The 22,963-nt window shown below is 32.3% G+C and overlaps 1 protein-coding gene across 47 annotated transcripts; it reads left to right on the top strand.

Annotated features, from left to right (window-relative positions):
* Positions 1–11,002: 11,002 nt before the first annotated feature.
* Positions 11,003–22,760, top strand: LOC126859353 (cytoplasmic dynein 1 intermediate chain-like). 47 transcript variants are annotated; one of them, XM_050610544.1, is made up of 14 exons: positions 11,003–11,157; positions 11,626–11,746; positions 11,849–11,945; positions 12,038–12,143; positions 12,225–12,352; positions 14,200–14,235; positions 15,801–15,821; positions 18,222–18,269; positions 19,900–20,055; positions 20,131–20,287; positions 20,444–20,816; positions 20,904–21,135; positions 21,242–21,669; positions 21,885–22,760. In XM_050610544.1, the coding sequence occupies exons 2-14, from the start codon at positions 11,645–11,647 to the stop codon at positions 22,044–22,046; spliced, it is 2,046 nt and encodes a 681-aa protein (XP_050466501.1). In that variant the 5' UTR covers positions 11,003–11,157; positions 11,626–11,644; the 3' UTR covers positions 22,047–22,760. The 47 variants fall into 47 exon arrangements, with proteins under 47 accessions (XP_050466501.1, XP_050466495.1, XP_050466491.1 ...); XM_050610538.1 differs by having other exon boundaries at positions 19,876–20,055; XM_050610534.1 differs by having other exon boundaries at positions 14,200–14,259; positions 19,876–20,055.
* The last annotated feature ends 203 nt before the right edge of the window (positions 22,761–22,963 follow it).

Raw genomic sequence — 22,963 nt, 5'->3', positions numbered from 1 at the left:
GAAACATTTCACTGTTATTCGCGAAAGTTTTTCGCAAATTACTTCAAACGTATTTTTTTTAATACAAACGATCTCTTTCAAAGATGCCGGCTGTCGTCGCTACTTCCACAGCACTCTCGCGTTATCGCTTTTATGTTAATTACCCGCGGGAGGTAATGCTCAGGGTAGTACTCGCGCAAGTCGAATGAGACAGGTGGTTCTAATCTCTTCTCTTTTAGCGCACACTCTGAAAAAAAGGAAGAATAATAAATATATAATACTTTTACTCGGTATATTTCCATAAATTAGTAACTGAATCGTTCTACCATATTTAGTTATAATTAAATTTCTTTCGCCGAACTAATCGAGGAATCTAAATAAAGAAACACATTTATCTAAAAAGATGAATGAAATAATGAAATAAAGTATTGTTAGTTTGCAACATTTATCTTATAATTTTCATAGAGTCGGTTAACGATATTTTTCGGTCGATTAAAATTTTTTAAATACATACAATTCTCTCAAGTAACTAGTAAATTCCGCGATATAGAGAGAGGCGAATGTTTGCAATACCAAATATACGTATATGTAATCTTTTAAGTACAAGCGTATATATACCGCTTGGATACTGCTCGCTGACACCTTAAATCTTGAAAGTTTATTGCCATGACAATAACCGCCAGCCAGCACAGCTAACAATTATATAATGTCTTGACTTATGGACTAATTTGCATTTTAATCCGACCATCTATTGTTACTCGCCATTGTCGGTAGAATGCGCACATCGTGCGCTTTAAGATGGCAAAGTTTGAGAGGTTGAAAAGAGGTCACCGTCAATTTGTAGAACAATGAACACGAGAAAATGAGATAAATGTTGCAGGTGAGCGTTTACTCAAAAATTAATTGCAAAGTAGTATAATAATTAATTAGCAAAGGATGCATAATCTCTATCTCTTCTCTTCCCGCAGAGGTCAATATATTAAATGAACAATCTCAATACTCAACAATGTATTTACTGTTATTTTCATTTCGAGCCTCATCAGAATACAAACGAATGGAAAGTGAAGTCGTTGCTCGCTATAAATACTGCTAGAAAATATTCCGATTTGCCAATGATATCTTTTTCCCTCTTCCACGACCACTTCTTCTCTCTCTCTCTCTCTCTCTCTCTCGCAGAGTTCTCGACTCTATTAACGATGTGTCCTGATCAGATTCATTTGCCAGTCTGTCTGCCGATGCAAGCAGCTTATCCATTCGCTAATTGGTAATCATTCACACCGATACTTCAACTTTAATCTGGCATACGAATGTACGACAGTCGATATTTTCAATCACAAAACCAAACTCATTAATTAATTATGCTGTCATAGTTCATTTTTATCGGAGTGGAAAAATTTATTTGTCATAGATGAGGTCAATCTAAATCAGCACAAAAATAATTTAATTATAATATTAAATTATATTATTTCTCGTGTAAAAAATATTGTGCTCGCTGATTACGGTATTATCAGTAATAATATGCAAGTGATTGTGATCATCAATTTGAAGGCTGCTTTAGAAGCGATATTCGCGAATTCGGACTGTTGAAGTGGCGCATAACGTAGGGGTGGCGAAAGAGGTCGGTTAAGAGTAGAAAACTGCGGAAAATTGTCAATCAGTGCGACCCATCTGGACTTGATTACAGCCCCGCAATCGCGCTTATATAGTCGGCTCCATGCCTCAAAATCGCCTGGTCAATTTTTTGTGCTGTAATTACGAAAACCGGTTATTCGCGAGTTATAAATATCCATCGTTTTGTCTCTCCATGCGCTATGCGAAATCTTTTATTGTTTTATTTGCGCGCTGTTTCTTTAATTGCGTTATCGTGTACAATCTTCTATCAGATAAAAAAAAAAGAGTAGAACGCAGTGCAAATTCAGACATTCAGGATATTTCAATCTCGATGTACATGACGTCCCGTAACTGGTAGTAAAACCAGAAAGGATGATGATTATTTTACATTAAAAGAAAAAAAAATGTTATAAATGTAAAATAAAATTTTTTATACGAGTTTGTTCTCTAGAAAATTTATTTCAAAAATCGGAAAAATAATAACGCATATTTTTTTTCTCTTCTTTTACTTCTTTATTAATATTTTTTTTCATCATAACTTATTATAAATTAAATATTAAATGAAATTGCATTTCCATTGTGAGACAATATTGCGCGTGTGGATTTGTCAAAAGTAATGCTCTAACTGTTATTTCTGTCATCCAATCCGCGCCGCTAGCTCGATTCTCCCTTCATTTTGTTGTATTCACGTTTTCATCTGCCTCGTGCTTGTCCAGCACAGCCCAAAGCAGTTGAACCGAGTCGAGGTTCAATCAGAACCAATATGTCGTGCTCTCATGCGAATACACACCGCGATTTCTGCGAAAAGCGCGTTTGTACGCGTTTAAACGTGCATAAAGTATATGAAATTTCCCTACGAAATGTGTCATTTTAAAGGACGAATTGTACGCAGCTCTCTCGTAGGATTCCTACATATTTCTCGTATGGCAGAAAGAAACTCACAATGAAGATATTACAACAAACTTTTATAATTTTTAATTTAGATTTTATGCCTATAATAAACGGCTGAAAATGTCTTGCATATATACGCAATAACAAGAACAGACAATAGCGATAAAAGATGACGTTTCACGGTTGCGATGTAATATTAGTTTTGTACCAGTTTCCTCGACTTTGTTCCGCGCGACATTTTCACGATGCCACGATGAAATAATATGATTAAACTATATTATGGGTGCAACACGCAAATACTCATACGCGGCAAGCCATACATCATACCTCGATGAAGATAAGAGCCATAACTTTTCACGGTGTTGCACACTGAGGTGTACACGTCCGAACAAATTTCCGTTGAATTGGAGATTAGAAATCGATTGCGATAAATTTTATTTCTGGCAAAATACATATCGCCAAACGGGGAATGATGCCGGGAAAAATAAACGACTGACAGTTTAACGTGCTTGTGTTGTCACAAAAGCGGGAGAGATCAGGGAGTTATTATTAATCGCAACTTTAAAACGAGTTGCGAGCACTCGATGCGTGATCGATTAGTTACACATATGGGGTATATAGAAACGTACATCCTTCCTAAACTGAAACTATGCTATTTTATCATTCTCTGATGCGCAACCGGGCAAGTTAATAATAGCCAACCACTCGATACTCGATATAATATTCGCATATCTGCCATCGAATGTTTCTATATATGCGCATACATCCATTATATGGGCATATTTGTGATTATGTTAGAGTAAGATTTTACAGAAGCTTGATAGATATATGAATGGAAGTTAACTGTGCCTGTGCGTGTATGTGGATGTATATATGTATATATGTATATGTTCGTGGGCGTCACATTCACTCTCCATTCACACCAATTGGCTGGGTGAATGTGAATCTATGTGTATGTGTATCGCTATGTACGAAAAGTAGATCAACAGATCGAGCATGGATGTATAATATATATATATATATATATATATATATATATATATATATATATATATAATGTATAAATTGATGCATATAAATTGACACACATCTCGTTATGTTCGTTTATTAATTATTTTAATCCTAATTAATTAATATAATACTCCATTATAACGCGAACATGTGCATGTACGTAACAAGATATTAGACATGATAATGATTATATTTGAAATCTGGCATTCAAAAATTTAATGTGCAACTCGCGAGAAGTAATTATAACTTACTGTTCTCAAAATCAAATTAATTGATTCATGGTGCATATGTTTTTTGTTTCTGCATCGAAACTCTGACAGCATAATACTATTGAAAATTCAAGCTCAATTGAACTTCTGAATGTAGATTCAAACAATTGTAACGAGGGTAGCCTACCAGATCCTTCAAAGTTAAATTAAGCAAAGGCTAAATGGAGTATTCTCTCCAGTAGGAGTCCTATAAAAACGAGAGTAAAGTAATAATAGCATATAAAGGTCGCTATTCATCGTAGGTCGGTTCTGTAACAATAATAGCATCTGCTCAAGCTGGTCATAGATCCCACGTGTGTAGAACACAGTGTGGATAAGATCACGACATGCGTTCGTGATTTCAACCACGAAGCAAAAATTCACACGAGCAAAATAATTTGACGTACGTGCCGCACCCTCTGTTTCCATTCATGAATCGCTAAGAGGGAAAAGAAGAGATTGGTTTCTACTGTAATATATTTATAATCCGTGTTGCTGTAAAAATATATAGGAATAAAATAATTTTACAAGAGAGAAAGATGTAAAAATAAGTTAGTATTGAAATAAGTTAGCGTTATTTATATCGGATTAACTCATTATCCGATGTAATAAATGTTACTTAATATTTATGATATTATTATACGGCAGAGAAACGTCTTATAAAATTTAGTCATGAATTCACCGAAGAAAATGTAGCACCGATCGATGTTGGAGATCGAGGATCAAAAATTTCTTAAACGAAATAGGAATCATTGAAAAACTAAGAGCATGAAATGCAACAGCTGATCACAGCCAGGCCATTTCGCTACTCGCTGCATTGCGTAATTCTGTATTAAAAAAAAAAAATAATGATTCTTGTGTTCCCAAGTATTTTTCATCAAACGTTTGTTTATTGCGCGTTTTCGCCTCGTTTTTCACGCCGCGTCATTATGCACACAAACTCGTTTTAATAGTTAACTCATATAATCCACGCGTATCGGGAAGCAGATATTAATGGCCCGCGATATCCCTACCAGGATAATACCGCTGCATGCTGATGAGTAACGTTCATTACGAGAGCATTACTCGGGATAACCTGTGCGCAAGGGTGCAGACTAATCCTAGATTGATAAGTAGAATCCTGCGCGCACCACCGCGTGTATTCACGATCGGTGAATCTTGCAAACTCGACGTTTCTCTCCCGGATATGTAAGATAATTTTGTAAATATTTAGTAACATCCATCACACCGTCTATTGGATAACGGGTTAATCCGATAATAACGCTAATTATTTTGAATACCTAACTTACTTTTATATCTATCTCTCTCGCGAAAATATTTTATTCCCATATACTTTTATAGCACAGATTAAAGAATAATGATATTTTTTTTTAATATTCAAAATATCTGACATATGCCGTCATGAATTTTTCAACCAGCTCAGTGAGCGCATTGTAACATTTATAGCGGAAGAATAAAATAAAATTGAAGTATTGCTTAATCATAATTTCCTTGCATAATTATGTAAGTTTTATTAGAAAATTTATTTTAAAAACACGCCCGAGCAATTTACTTTAATCATCATTAATAATTACACAGGAGATACAGGAAATTGATTTAAAATATAATAAAAATATTCATGTGATTGGCTTAACTTATTAACTTGTTACATACATGGCGGAGTGGAGGAAAAATGTAGTGACGTTAAACGGTGTTTATAGAGTACACCTAAACGAGAACACTCGAATAAATTATGTGCGTGCAGGGCGCGGAGTTGCCATAACTTTAACGTACGATACTGATTATAAAGGATATGAAGTTCTCTGGTGGGACGCGTATTCTATACTACGTGAAAACTAATGTGACGTAGAAAACCATTCCAGAAGCGCTCGTATTTCTCAGTTTTTTCTCCTTTTCTCTTTTTTTTTTTTTTGACAGATATATATATATACTAATAAGTTCTTATCCAAAAAATCAAAAAATGATGTTATCACTTCGTCGCGTTATGTATGATTACATTTGATATTGTATACCGTGACTTGTAATAAAATGATGAATATTCCTGTAAACCAACGTAATTAATACGCGGACGAGGTAAATATATGTACATCGATTGTAAGTCTTAGGAAAATTTGCATTTATGATACACATAAGCGCTTCTTAGTTCACTCCCCGGTGGGTCTTACGTAGGATCTGAACTCTTCATAGAACATCAAAGAGGAGTCCGGTGTTCCGCAAAGTTGCCGCAACGCATACTTGCCTTACTCATCGTATTACCTGAAATACTCTCGCGCAGCTCCTTTTACAATCGAATCCTCTTTCCTCTAGACGCGCCTTTACCGAACGAGCTCTTTCTTTCTCTCTCAATTTCTTTTTATGTACTAAAATCTACAATTATCACCAGATCTCTGTGGATCGCAAAGCCGTAATTACATCGTTCGAACGGAATGTCCACCATTGGCGACAATTATTTGCAATTCGTTCCATCTATTTAAGTGATCGCGTATATGAAAAAGGATAGAGGGAAGAGAGGGAATCGATGGACTTGGGCTCAGAGCCTGGGATTCACAAAAGTTCATCGACGCTAATTCGCCGATGAACGAACGAGTCTTGTGTGCTACTGCCGCTTGCCCAGCGACTTTGTAAAATCAATACCTCGCGAGTTTCCTGATATAGAAGTCTCGTTAAGCCCGATATTATCGGGGCTTTGAATACTAATTCTGTATGCCGTGTACGCTCTCGCGGATAAACGAAACGCTTGTTTTCGCGCGGTGTTATTTGCAAGTGTTTTATCGGCGATACGATATGGCGATCGTGTTCTATTTTTTTGTTCGTGGTATCAAAGATTAATGGAGAAAGGAGACGAGAAGCGTGCCGAATCTGTGATTAATCGACCGCTGTTTCGTTATACCGCTCACGTGTTCGGGGAAACCGTGTTTGTCCTTATTTTTTGCTGCAGTTCATTGAGATTAGTGACGATATTCAAAGAGGTGCGATATAGAGAAGATTTATAATCGCGTTATGTTTTTAACGCTATTTAATTACAACTTTTTCACGTTGTTAGATTCCATAATTGGCGCGCATGAAGTATATACTATGGCATTAAAATATTATTGTAAAATTTGATGATTTATTAAATATCATCGCAAATGCTGATAATTTGGATAAATAAAATAAAGAATAATTGCATATTTGAACACTCGCGCGCTAAGCAATCGAATAGTTTTATAATTTTATCGCCGATTTCATGAGATGAATTTCGTATTATAGATTACAAACACACAAAAATGCAAACATATCATGGCATATCTCAAATCGCTTGAACATCGACAAATCTCCGCAAATAATCTATTATTTGAATCATTACATATATGCTAACTACGTGAGAACAAACGTTAAAAGCATTAAGAAATGACTCGTACGACGTACGACGAAGACAATTGAAAACATTGAAAAGCTGGAGAAGGGGATAGAGGAAAAGCGACGGAAGCCAGACGAATAGACGCAAGATACGGTTGCTAGAACTTTGTTTCCTGGCTTTTCAAAGAGGTGAGCGCGTCCACCAGGTGGTTCATCAGCCGTAGTCTGCGGCGTCGAATGTGGGGTTCGTTTCCATCCTCTTCGTCCTTTCGTTCGTATTTTCCCATCCGTGGTAGGGACGAAGGAGGACCATCAACATCTCCGTTCCATTCCGCAAAAGCTGGCTGCCCAGCCGCGACAAGGTTGACCTTTAACCATTTGACCGGAGAGAGGCCAGATCCGGCTTACGCCGGTACGAATTTGAGATTCCGTAAATCCACCAAAACTTCGACCTACGTCCTGCTAGCTTTCCACTTATCTGTCGGAAGAGAGCGAGAAAAAGAGGGAGAGAGAGGATGCGGGATCTGGGAGATAGAGGTGGCCAGACTATACCGTTTCCGGTACGGTGAACAGAAATGCCTGGCGTAATGCGAAAGGGAATCCGTGTAGATGCCACTTGCCACGGTATAAACACATGTATATACACATATTTACAGAGAGAGGGATATATATATATATATATATATATATATATATATATATATATACACGCAAATACGTTTGCGCACGTACAAACACACACACACACACACACACACACACACACACACACACACTCACTTACCCATACGAAGCAGTATGCCCGCTCATCTGACGAAATGTTTGAGAGATATCAAAACCGCATGTCCGTGAAACCGTACCGGCCCCTGAACCGACAACCCAGATATGACGGTTGCATGGCACTTCTATAATTAATTGCCACGTGGACTCGGTTCTCCGCAGCTGATTTATGCGAAGGCGATGTCTATCTCTCCTGCCAACCAAAGATATAATCTAAACAAAAAATTATATGTTACCATTACGCGAAAATGTTATTTCGACCATCAAGTTACAAATAAACGAAGCAAGATGAAATAAATTTCAATTCATCTATCTTCCGCAAAGAGAGGAACGATAGCAGCTGTACGATAAATCGTCCTACCTCTATACATTAGATTCCAAAAATAATCGTAGATACGATCCATGAGCTATTATTTTCAGGCTCCATTGAACAAGCCACAAAGCGAGATAATTTTCGAATCTATCGTCTCTACATGGTCTCTGCGGCTGTTACTGCTCGATAAATCTTTATTTATCGACCGCAAAACTCGTTGGCGAAAATTACACCTGCGAAATATATATTAACCATTAAGATTAAAACCTATCGTCGAATCGGAATGAAACGTCTTTCTTATTACATTGCAAACTTACAGTACTATAAGCAAGCTGTCAAAATGTGAGATCGTGTCGGGTATTATCTAAAATCGCACATTTTGGACCCTGTATTTATTTAAATAATAGCCAAAATATTCAAATAATTGACATAATTCTCACGATCCTTTCGATTATCTACGTGAAATTCTTATCGTGACGCGTCCATTTTCAATCTGTTTTCAGACTCCCGACGTTCCGACGTAGCTAATTAATGATATATCGATGATCTGTTCGATTCAAAGCGGATGAATTCGGCCTAACGAGCAAGTTATATAAAGATGCAGTTGATATGTCAGCCAGCAGCGATAACGTCAGTTTAAAATACCCCCGCGGAAGAGAGCGGTGGAGAGACTGACAAGTCGGATGAGTTCCATCGGCGATCTAATTGCCGACGAAAATGATGGAAGCGAAGCCGACGCGGCTAAAGAAGCGAAGAAGGGGAAGAGGGAGAAGAGGAAAGAGGGTGGATATAGAGGGTGGAGGCGACTCTCCGCACACTATCTCGTTCTCCTCGCCTTTGCGAGCGAACAATCCCCGTGTACACTTGATTCAACAAAGCAAATCAGACTTCGACACGCGAAGTCGGTATGAGGGATCACGCGAGGTCGCCTTAATCCGCCTCCCTTCTTCCCTCACAAGCCAATCTTTTCTGGCTGGCTTCTTAGCCTTGCCCATGCTCCCCCATGTAGAATTAGTGTCAAGCTAATTTCGCGTGGCTGAATTTAGAAGTTTCTTTTTGATCGTGTGTCTCGATGCTATCCGTTTCTCCACGATCATCCCGAAACCACCCTCCCCTCCACCCTTTCATCCCTCCCGCGCCCTTAACCCTCCGATTTGACGGCGCGCCGCACCGCACCCGCTTCCAAGAAAAAGCAATTGCTCCGTATTACATGGTGCATTACGAAAGTTCCCGCGGAGCAATTTTTTCGCGTTTTTCTTTTTTTTATCTTTTTGTTTGGCGCGAATGGAAAGAAAGGAGAAAGCATGCGATCACCGAAAGTTTTAGCCCTCATACCAATTTAGAGAGTCGTGTAGCCGGACCGATTGGGAATCTATGTAACGAATGGGATCACGAATGCGGATTTACGAGCACTCAGCGAGTGGGAACGGCAAAGTATGTTATTCATTTGTTATCAATCCCTATTATGTATATCTGCAAAGCGCGTTTCGCATCCCACGAAGTAATTGATTAGAATATTCCGTAAACGGGTGATATAAAATCTTTATCATATTAAGCACGCGTATTAAATAAATAATCTTTATTAATCAGAAATTCGAAATTTTATAAAAAATTATATTCATAAATTGATTTAATTTTGCGACGCGCTAACTAAAAAAAAAACTGCTTGAATAAAAAAAGCAGATAATGATATCCGTTAAAAAAAAGTATCAAATTTAGTCTACAAATTACATGTTAGTGCAATGCGTTGATAACTTTTATCAATCCAATTTACGCTAATAATTATTAGATCAATCAGGTATTTTCTTCGTATTAATAATTATGAGATTTGTTCGATCATTTGAATATTGAACACGTTTCGTTGATCGAATAGCCAATTTTCTGTCTACAAATAGTTTTTACTCGATCCATATTTGTTCTGGATTCTTCGTTGAAATTTAATATTATTTCTTATGTTCTAATTGATGAATCATTTGGAAATAATGTTGAGATAACCACTGTAAAACTACTAATAAGAATCTGGACTTATTTATTGTTAGATGTAGACTGAAACTGTAACTACTGAAGAACCGGCACTGAAACAACACCAGAATTACATAACTTTTAAACGCTGCTGGGCATGTGTTAAACTAGGTTTTCACGTCGCTTGGGATTAGCATTTTGACGACCTTTTTAAGAGCCTGAAACGTGATCGAAGTGAGACCTATAATTCTGAGAAACGAAAAAATAATTCTATTGTTGAATATTTCTTTTTTTTTTTAATGATGAAAAAGCAAGCATAAACATAAGAAAAATATAAATATCATAGATACATATATACATATATGCTATATTATATCTCCAAAATACATACAATATAAGATATATCGATATCTCTAATGAACAATATAATTTATGTAACAATTTTGAATCGTTATAAAATGCTCGGGATTATAGATTGTCTTGACATATTTATTTAGAAAGCACATAACAATTATTAATAAATAAAAATAAATATTTTCAAGTTATTCATACATATTAAATCAAACTCAAAGAATAAATTTTGAAACTAACAATAAAACGCAATTCTAACTTATTTCAGTAAGTTGAAATAATAGCTAAAAAAATTATTATAAGCAACATTAATTGCGGCATTTTATTATTTATTGCAACCGTAAAAATATATTTACAGTTGCAAAAATATATTTTTCAATTTAATTTAGACATATTGCAAGTGAGTATTTTACCAACAGTAAATAAGTTGCATACATACTACAAGGTTCCGAAAAATGGGAATATAGTTAGATGGCGGATGATACCTTCAATTCATTCTGGCTTCTGGTGACAGACAGTGCAGACACTTGTAAAGATCTAGTCAGATCTAGTTACGGTTTCGCACGGAGAAGATCGTATGGAAATCACATCAATCTTTAAGATAATGTAGAATTGACTAAATAAAATAAATAATTCTCTCACACTTGAATCTACACATTGTTAATAACGAAGGTAAGACAAATCTAACCTTTATTATCTGTTTCATTTGCGTGATATCTAAAATCTAAATATCACTCTTATAAGGCCAAGTAGCCGTTATGTCGGAATCGCCCAATTTCAATCGTTTTGCGGTGGTTTCAGTGTCAAACAAATTCGCGCCGCGAACTTGAATACTGATCAACTTTTCCTGTATGTCTTTATGAACAATAACTTGAGTAATATTATGATTCAGTAAGGAAACAAAATCGTTTGCGTTTATTAAAATTTAACGCCTTGCCGATGATTTGGATGAAGTTGACGTCACCATTGAAAAATCAATAATCGGGTTTTTATTTGCGTCATTTTCCTTATCAGTTATAATACATATATTAATATCTTTTTGAAGTGTATATATTTTATCACAAAAATAAATTACGCACTCTCTTCTCTCTCTCTCTCTCTCTTGAATATACAATCAGAAAATTTAGTATAATTCCTCAGGTATTGATCACTATACAAGATGATGTCTGATCGGAAAGCTGAATTGGAAAGGAAGAAGGCAAAATTGCAAGCTATCAGGGAAGAAAAGGAAAGACGCAGGAGGGAAAAAGAACAGAAAGATGTAAGAAATAAATTTAATTAGAAAAAAATATTGCATTCATATATTCATATATAAAAATATACATGCAATTATTGTGATATTAAAATGATTTGTGGATTACAGGTAGAGGAGGCGACTGTTAGAACTGTTGGCACCGAGAAAGATCAACGAAAGGAGATAGATGCAATGCTGTCCTCATTGGGTGTAGCACCAGTATCAGGTATATAATTACATTTTTAATTATACATATATTATTTATAAACATTATTTAAACATTGTTTTTTTATATAAAGTGCTGACTTTTTTTTTTAGATGTACTATCTAGTTTATCTAGTATGAGTTCATTAACTCCTGAACAAAGTGCCAATGCTACACCAGATGCCAGTTTGCAACCTTCCAGCATAAATTCTGCTCAAAGGTATTTATATGATTTACTTTTATATGTATATATTTATTTTCAAAGGCCATTTTTAAATACTTATTTTCTGGCACAAAGCAGTGCAAATCGAAAAAAGAATCGGGAGCTCACAATCGTTTCTGTGGCACATACAAACATTCCACCAAAAGAACCAGTTGTCTACAGCAAACAAACGCAGACCATTCAGACAACGCATACATCTCACGACGGTGAGTCAATATTTCCTTTATATTATTTATTTATTACACATAAGTGTTACATCTCACTCATAATCTTGCAAAGAAATATTTAGATATTAGAAAACACGTGTTCTTGGTATTCAATTTACAACATTATTTAAAGATATAAATATTGATGAAATTGGTGATATATTATTATATATATATATATAATTGGTGATTTGTTTTTGGAGATTCTTAAAATATGATTAATTGGTTACAAGATGTGGATAGATATATATCAAATATTGTATGTTATATGATATAAATTTTAACAATATCATTTTCCCACTATTATATACTAAATAATTGCATTGATTATCAATATTTATTTTAATATAAGTTCACACATAAGTTTATACATTCAGAATACGTGTTTTTAAAATCATTGATCAGTATGATCAATCATCAACCTATACATAGTTTTCACATCAAGAAATTACATGATTGACTATGGTAAAGTGGGTGGTGTATAAAAGAGAGACTATATTATACATATCATTTTCAATTGCAACATTCTATGTTTACAAGTCTGTAACCACATACTAAAGTCTTAACAATATTTTCTTATGTGTTAACTATAAATGCAATAAATAATAATATTATTAAAAATCACATAAACGCATTTTTTTAAATTTTCTTTGAGTGACAAATAACATTAAGGTTGAGTTAACCTTTTAAATTGTTTTTTATGATTAATTTTCAAATGGTGAGGAAACTTACATATTCTTAAAATATGAATTATTAATAATCTAGTGCAGCGCAATTACAATTTTGTATTTTTTTCTTATTATGGGGGATTAACATTTTTCAACACATTTATATAATTTTTTACATTTTATTATTTAAACAATATTCTGCATTAAAAAATAACATTGAATATTGTCTTTAGTGCTTTAATTGTTGTTATATAAAATTACATCTGTTTATTATAGATTGATTACTTAAAAAATGATTATGCAAAAAATTAATTAATACGTTTAATTTAACACATTAATTAATATATATTTAAATATATATGCTGGACATTTTTATATATTTAAACCAGTGTATGAAAATAAAATAAATAATATGATATATTATTTATTACGTTATAATTAGTATTAACTGAAAATGAACAATAATATTTCTTCTTATTGTGAGCCTTAGAGACTAAGTATGTAACAAATGTATTAGTTGGGCATATAACAAAATAGTACACACATTTATTTATGTATAATAATCAGGCTGGGTTTGGTTTAAATTATGATTCTTTTGGTGGTGGTGCAAGTGGTTCTTACACATAATATTTTCATTTCCATGACACACACACAACCGCAAATTCAGTTAGTTCCTGAATGTTTACATTATATTTTGCTAACTGTTAATCTCAGTCTTATATTCTGTTAATAAAAAAAATTATATTAATGATTAATAAATTATATAATTTTTATATATTTTATTTTTATACCACCTACTTTACTATATAAAGAAATGATAAAGTGACATTAATTTTTTGATACAATTTAAAATTTGGTAGAGAAAAATATTCTTTTTAAAATTACATAATTGTTCAATTTATTATCTTGGAGTATGTACATGCAGCCAAAGGAAAAATTCTGAAAAGATATATATACATATACGTAATACTTAAATATATATAAATACATAATAAATTCTTTATGTTTCCTAACTGATCTTGCGGTATTAACTAAACATACGCGTATTCCCTTGCTTGTGATACAATCTGATCGCGCGATTCATCCGGTGTTGGACACAAGGACTGTCCACATCGTCCTCTGCATACACCATCTACTCCTCCTGTTCAACAACAACACCAACTCACTCTTGCTCCGCAGGCTACTTTGAGACTGACTGGTGGCGTCCCAGGAAAGGTGGGTCTGCACCAAACTACCTATGTATGTTCTGTCTACTTTTTTACTACCCTTCCATAATTGTTGTACGACATTATATTATAGAGGTAGAAACATATTGTGGAGGTAGAGATACGTCAGATTCCAAGCGAAAAAATATAGAATCTTTGGGATGCTTTGCGCTTTTAAAAACATTGCTCCGCATATTTTTTACATTGTGATTTTTCGTTCTTCATATATTTCAAACTATATGAAGACAACGAGGAATCATAAAGATTGCATATAAGTTCCTAATTAATTGATTTTATATTGGAACTATTCTACACGAATTTTGTATGTGGAAATTTGTAATTGAATACTAAATATATTTGCTAAGATATTATATATTTTGATGTTATTTAAACAAATAAGTCTTGATTATCTCTCGAATAATTTCATGCTTTTATTTCCACATACAAATAAACATTTACATTATAAAAAAGCTTAATCATGCTTCAGTAATTTAACTGAAAAAGTTAAAGTTACACAGCACATTAACTCTAAACGTCTTAGTTTTTTTGGGGGGGGAGGGGGGACATATGAATTAGGAATGCAAATAAAATTTTAACAAAACTCATACCATGACTCATGCATGCTGGTAAAGGATTGGTATTTATGCTCACAAAATGATGATGATCAATATTTCTCTAGTACACATACATATAGAAATAGTTTAATGTAGTCTAATGTATGACAAAACAGTCTATAATAATATCTGACAAAGATATAAGATATCAAAATAACTCCTTTTATGGTATTTTTTAATGCTTTATAAGATACTAATTGCTAATGTATACTCTAACATTGATAGAAATGATCGCTTCCAAAATTATTTGCTTCATTGATGATTGTGTATTCTCCATATACTAATAAAAAGAATAAGAAAATCAATTTTAAAAGAGACTTAGGGGGTGGGCATAAGTGTGACAAGGGATGTAAGTGCGATATTGCAACTCATTTATTTGAGAAAGAGTACATCTATTAAATATAGCTTGAAAAATTGAAATTATTTGCCATAATATTTATCAATAACTAATTGACACTGTAATTGCTAGTAAATGAAAGTGTTGAATATGCGTGAAAGATGAACATTAATTATCCTAAAAATGATAAACATTCTGAATATGTACGTTTCCTCTTATATGTAGGAATTGAGAAGCACCGCACAATATAAGAACTTACAAAATTATATCCACCTAACTACATTCAGCATTATTATTATCTTTTTTGCAAGATACATAGTATTTTTTAATCATATCAAGATAAAATTACATTTTTATTTATCATTATTTACCTTTCCGATATTTTTTTAGTATCTAAATAAATGTGTTATTATTGTCTCTATAAGATATATCTTTTTCAAACATATTATAGTTATACATGAAATTTTTTCTTATATTTTTGTATAATTCTTGTACTTTTGTACAATTTTACTATCGATTTTTGTATTTGGAATTGATGATCTGAGTGTAGAGAGGTATTATTAGTGTAGTGCATTCTTATGATATATCATAACTAAGTACAATTTTTTTCCCTCCCCTTCTCAGCTCATGCATTCGACTATTACGGTAAGTTATGATTTCTCTTGGTTCTGAAAATGACTTTTAGGTTCAGTGTTAGGTTTAGCTTGGATTCAATTTATTGCTCTCTTAAGGCAATGACTATTCTAAAGAAAAAATGTTATGTGAATTAGGATTGTTAATTTTTAGCGATAGATTAACATGATATTCAATTAGATTAAACTTTATACATGCTATTCGAAATTAATCACATTACAACAAACGCATTAAAGTAAGAAAAATTCAATTTTAAATTTGCTTGTTAAAGTACATACATACATAGTACATGTTAGCCAAAACTTTCATTATATATGAGTTAATATTTACAATATAACAGATAGTGATTTATTTGCTTTTATCTCAGGATAGATATAGCAAAGTCTAAACAAAAACAAAAAAAAAAAAAGATAAAAAAATATTATCTCTCGAATCTAGCATTTTAATAGGAAAAAATCCTGTTAAAAATACAGGAAGTATATAAAAAAGAAAAAAAAACAACTCTCCACCCAAAATTTAATCGGGTTTTTACGCTTTCGGATCGCTTTTATATTTCTTCTGACTCTTCTCTCATTATGTTTATCTATTTTTGGGTGCATTTGTTCTTATATTCCTTATTGTATCTGTTATTTTCCAAATACTTATCTGACATCCCGACTCTATACAATAAAGAAATCTGCTATGAGGCACACGACACAAATCTATCTGCATATACTTGACTCTCAAAGAGCATGTACAAATTTTGAAGATGGTTATTTCGACATTTCTGGCTCCTTAAATATGATTAGCAGTCTTTTCCAAGCTATCTCTTATAAACTTTACTATTAATTTCACATAGGCATGTTATTAAAATATATTTGTATATTTTAATATTTACAAAAGAATATAAGGGTAAAGAACAAATAAATTGATAAACCGTTAAACGAAAATGAGGAAAGTTAAAAAAGTCTGACAATTATTGTAATGATTTTCTTGATAACATCTTAGATGATATATCAAGAATGTCTTTTGAGGAAAATATCCATTGGCAAATCTTGTCACAACTTAACGCACCTTCCAGAGTTCTCGGCGCGATTATCACGGTTATCTGAAATCTCTTTGGGAACGATAACATATGTATCATCAACATGCTTACTAATGGAAGCAATTTTTATAGAGCTAAGGTGTTGTGGAATATTAACTAAATTGAAAATAATATTAATTTAAATTGAAAATAATCTATTAGATTACTATTAGATACATTATTTTCGATATATACTGACTTCATTTTTAATAAATTTTTTATCTAATAACACAAGGATCTTAATACTTTATATAAAGATATATTGCTTGAGCTTTTAGTGGCAAAGGAACTTTTCTATAAGATGTGTTCCTTAATTATAGAATATTGCTTTTTAACAGCACGTGGGTGGCGCGTAGCAAGTTAATAAATTAACATCTAAAGAAAAAACAATTATATGAAATTGTAGCACAACATTACAGCAGTCTCAAAAAATATTACGTATGAATATCTCTTATCATGATGAATGTCGACAGATTTATTTCCACCACCAGTCAATTTTTTTAGAAAGTAATTTTTAATAATTTAAATAATTTTAATTACAAATATTTTTGAACATTGAATCGAAACCAAAAAGAACATATAGCTTTTATTTAGCAGTCGGAGATGTCAGTATGTTGTATTAAATTAAGTCGTTTCAATTTCATGATCCCTTAATTGTCTTCATTTTAGTTAGTCGAAACTTCTTTCTGAGATTTATAATACTGAGTTTTGACGTCAAATTTAATTTCCGAAAAATATCGTACTTTATCATGTTCTACATTAATTGATGCATTATGCAAAAAAAAAAGAATATTTTGATATATTAAAATTTGATATATTAAAAATATGTAGAAGAATCTAGAACAAAGATTCCTATCATTTCTTCTGTGTCTGATATTTAAAAGATAGACATTAGTCTTGTGAAAATGCATATTAAGAAATAATGGAAATTGGCCTCTTTTAAAGTGGATCAATGTTTTAAAATTTTTAAGCATACAATTGTTAGTAGGAATATTGAACACTTGTGTATGCATACATTATACATATGTATATAGATTCTATGATTTGATTATTTCAATTTCTACTTTCAAATTTTCTAAGTAATTGATGTAATTTGCATGACAAAAAAAAACAGAAGAAGTTATTTGGATCTTATTTTGCAATATATTATTGCAAGAATGATGCAATAACAATATAAATTTTTCACGATTAAATTAATGTGCGAAATGAAAGACTCAAGTAACTTTTAATTTTTGTACATGTACATTATGCATCAATAATGTTTATTGAAAAATATTTAAAAAGGCCTACAAACTATTTTGGCGAATAGAATATCAAATTGATTGACATTTTCTTTTCCCTCCTTCAAGACGAGTACAATCTAAATCCTGGTTTAGAATGGGAGGACGAATTTACAGGTAGGTAATCCTCTCTAAAGACGATTCAATTTACTTAATTATTTCACGAACATGCCCATAATTCACACTCTCACAAAGTTGCGTCTACAAATAATTTTCACATAACTTTCTTATTGTAATTCTTCTTTCTTATTGTAATATGTTGTTTTTGCTTTATATTTTGCACTGAAAGGAGGAAATTGCCGCTGACGTTTACAAATTGCTTGATAAGATGCTTTATTTTTTTATTCTTTTAAGTTTTTCTTTTCAAGATATCCGCTTTAAGTATCGCGCATGCAGAAATTGAACTGTTCATAGCATTGTTATTTTTTAAAGCAGTGAATTATATTGCGAATTGTTATCTAATAATTGGCAATATATTTGAGATTTGACACTTTAATTAAAAGATTTTGTTATTATACATTTATTAATTTTTTATGATTTTGAGAATTAAAATGATAAAATTGTAGATTATATTTTATTTCTTATCATTGTCGTAGTTGTTATAAATTTAATTAGCACTGCATGAGACCTGGGAAGTTGCGTTAATTTATCTCCACACTCTATATGCATTTGTTTATTATATTATTTAAAAAAAGCTCTAGCCGTGATAATAAAACTCATTTCTTTTTCGATTTTATTATTTATTAATCTTTGCAAATTCTCTGTATTCATCATTAATCGTTATATTTACAAAATTAATATTAATACTATAAAAGAGAGAGGTGGTGAAATTTCACATATAATAATCTATATACGCACATGATTTCTATATGATAATAATTTAATTAACAACGGATAAAGGAAAAATCAATATTTTCTTATTACTTAGAATATTCACATTTGTTTTTCTATACATTTCCATACATTTCCATTTCATTGATATTGCATGCCAACAAAGGGTGGAGAGAAATTGAAAATAATTGAAAAAACAAAATGTGGTACGAATACATATAAAATCAGTCTTATTTGTGATTGTCTATCAACAAATAGTCCACCTTTCGTATGTCTAATTTTGATGTCATCTAGGCTCACATTTTCATATATGTAACATTTTGTTTTTATTTATAAAGTTTATAAGTTTTTTAGCATGGTATATTTAATCAATAGATAGTATATTTATCAAAGCTTCCTAATGTTGTTCCTTAAAAAAAAAGTTTTTAAATTTTATGTTGTTAAATATTGCAAGAGTTATATAGCTACATATATATAATTTATATTAAGAAACATAGCATATATATTCTGTTTTAAAAAAATAAAAATAAATTTTTTTTTGTGATATGCTGGCATGTAAATATTGGCAGTTGAAATGTAAAAAGTAGATATGAAGATATTGCAGAAATTAATGTTAGGATTTACGGACTAGTAGAATGTATAGTGTTATTTTTCTCTCATGGATATGAATATAAAATGACAAATTACTTCATTATAAATATTTTTCAATTTATTTAATATTTATTGCAAAATATTTTTTTTTCATTTTTTTTTTATATAAAAACAAAGCGTCTGATTCAATAAATTCGTTAGAATATTGGTGAAACTAAGTAAATATAGGTAGATTAGTTAGTAGCTAGCTAGATAGTTATATCCAAGTTAGGGTATAGCGGAACCAGCTTATTCACCACAGTTTTGACATTTGATGATGGCCAAGCCGAAGACGAAGAAAATAGCTTGCCGCATATGGATGGTTTCCAAAGTAAACTTCCACCAGGGATTCTCCCTCATGGATTACCGCAAGTTAAGGAAGTCCAGCCTGCCGTGACGCAAGTAGAGCAAGAGAAAGAGAAGGAAAAACCTAAGAAAGAAGGTAAGTAGAATCATTCTTCTTACATCAATCCTACATTTAATGATCAAACTTTTTTATTTTTATTAATTCCAAAAGTACGAGAGCTTAGTGAAGAAGAGAAACAAATGATTATCCTGTCCGAGGACTTTCAACGATTCCTCGATCGCACTAGCAGGATAGTGGAGAGAGCATTAGGTGAATCAGTCGATATTTACACTGATTATACTGGTACTATGGATGGTGAAGATGGAATGTAAGTATAAAAAACGACATTTAAAAATTTTTTTATTTTTCAATCTTTTTAATCTTCTCTTCTACAAGCTTAATAATTATAACTGCTTTATAATAGATACGTTTTGCTTGATTATCAACGATTGTGTACATAGAATTGTAACCGTTGCATTTACAGGGACGAGAAAAATCATCAACGACTTTGGTTAAATCGTTCGTTTATCTGCGAACGATGGTCTCGTAATCGTTGTGTAACCTCTATGGATTGGTCGCCCCAGTTTCCCGAGCTTTTAGCGGCTTCGTACAACAACAACGACGATACTCCAAACGATCCTGACGGAGTATGTCTAATCTGGAACACGAAATTCAAGAAAACAACCCCGGAATTTATCTTTCATTGTCAATCGCCTGTTATGTCCACCACGTTTGCCAGATTCCATCCGAATTTGATCTTGGGCGGCACTTATTCTGGCCAGATTGTACTTTGGGACAATCGAGTACAGAAAAGAACTCCTATACAACGCACTCCTTTGTCCGCTACCGCGCACACTGTAAGTAACTCATCATTTTCGCGATGCGTATTAATTAGGTAGTTAACTCTCTCTGATTGTTTAAGAGAATTATTATTTATTTTACAGCACCCTGTATACTGCTTGAGTGTCGTTGGAACGCAAAACGCGCATAATCTGATCAGTATTTCGACGGATGGGAAATTGTGTTCGTGGAGTCTAGATATGTTATCGCAACCGCAGGAAGCGTTGGAATTGCATACGAAACAATCGAAAGCGATTGCTGCTACATGCTTGGCCTTTCCGCATGGTGACGTTAATAATTTCGTCATGGGAAGCGAAGACGGAACCGTTTATTCAGGTAAACGAAATTGTTACATATGTATATGTATAATATACTTACATCACATTGTGTATGTATTTCTTACAAAAAATTACTAACACGACTTCAACATAATATCGAATAGCCTGCCGACATGGTAGCCGCGCTGGGTTAACAGAAACGTACGAAGGTCATCAGGGACCGGTCACCGGCATTAGCGCACACGCAGTACAGGGTGGAATAGATTTTTCCCATCTGTTTCTAACGTCTTCCCTTGATTGGACTATCAAACTTTGGAGCCTCAAAGAGAACAAGCCACTGTATTCTTTTGAGCACAATGGTGACTATGTCTACGATGTCGCCTGGTCACCAACACATCCGGCACTGTTTGCTGCTGTTGATGATTCAGGCAGGCTGGATTTGTGGAATCTGAATCAGGATACAGAGGTACCTACCGCTAGCGTTGTCGTCGACGGGAGTCCGGCTCTGAATAGAGTATCGTGGACGCCGAGCGGATTGCATGTCACTGTTGGAGATGACACGGGTAAAATATGGGTCTATGACGTCGCCGAGGTATATATAATGATTGCTTCAAAGATTATTTTCTTAATTCTTTTATATATATATATATATATATATATATATATATATAATTTAAAAAATATATATAATTATAAATATATATATATATATATATATATATATATATATATATATATATATATATATATATTACCATTGAACTTACATTTACAAGAAAATTGCGTTTTATTTTTCTTCCAATACAGCATTTAGCTCATCCAAGGATTGATGAGTGGAACAAGTTTTTGTATACACAACAGGATCTAAAGAACAACAAAGCTGATGAAGAATTGGATAAACTTAATCTTAGTTCTGGACCGTCTTCATTAACATCTATGACATCTATTTCATCAGTTCCTCTAAGATAAAAAGCATAAGTTTGTTTAATCGTTTTAATAATTTTGTATTAAAATTAATTATCACATATAAAATATTGGAAAATTTTGATTACTATGTTTTGCTAGATATAATATTAAATGAATAATATCAAATTGCTAATATTTTTTATTTTTTTCTGTTAATAGAAGTTGGCTATATTAAAATAATTCATATTACTTAAAGATATAATACATACTAAATGTGCTAAGCATATTAATAATTCTAATAGAAATATATCTTTCATTAATATAATAAGATATATATTAGTTAAATATATTATTGGAATTGTAAATAATATTTAGGTTGTATTTTAAAAAATTTTTAAGGAATTTGTTGATAAAAGTCTTATTTATATATATGTGTTTCGCAATAATTTATAGATATTGTCAAAATACTTATGATAATATATCACATAATGCTGTTCAGGAGATTAAAGCCATTGATAGAAAATTGTAGAAGTAATATTCTCTGAACTTTGATCGATATTTGTTGTGATATACTCATTAAATGTTGGTACACTTATTATGTAATCCCCAACTCAAATAATTTTTGCTCATATAATCCATTTGATTTGTTCATCTCTCACAATAATTGTTATTTTAAGAAATGTATATTTATTAAAACATTTTTGTAATATTTTATTTAAGTCGATACAAGTGTATATCATTTATTATAAAGTATCGTAAATAAAATCTTCATATGCACATCTTATTTCGCAATTATAATATATAATTATTATATTTATCTTGTCATATATTTTTTTATGTACAAAAAATAACATTCACAATTATAAATCGTATTATATAAACCCATGATGATGACGTCAGTCTCCTGCCCATGACGCATCGTTCGATAACGTGAGATAATTAACATTAAGTTTAAATACGAATGACGATAACGGCGACCT

Source organism: Cataglyphis hispanica, chromosome 3, assembly GCF_021464435.1.
Source record: "Cataglyphis hispanica isolate Lineage 1 chromosome 3, ULB_Chis1_1.0, whole genome shotgun sequence".
Lineage (NCBI taxonomy): Eukaryota > Metazoa > Arthropoda > Insecta > Hymenoptera > Formicidae > Cataglyphis > Cataglyphis hispanica.
The sequence above is the reverse complement of the archived record's forward strand: the minus strand, read 5'-3'. Positions and strand labels throughout refer to the sequence as shown.

What these genes read in the sequence shown, in the direction of transcription:
- LOC126859353 (XM_050610517.1), top strand. Translation starts at nt 11,645, where the DNA reads ATGATGTCTGATCGGAAAGCTGAATTGGAAAGGAAGAAGGCAAAATTG. An exon ending in GGGTGTAGCACCAGTATCAG is followed by an intron (nt 11,946 to 12,037) that starts GTATATAATTAC and finishes TTTTTTTTTTAG; the next exon opens with ATGTACTATCTAGTTTATCT. An exon ending in ATGGGAGGACGAATTTACAG is followed by an intron (nt 18,270 to 19,875) that starts GTAGGTAATCCT and finishes TATTCACCACAG; the next exon opens with TTTTGACATTTGATGATGGC.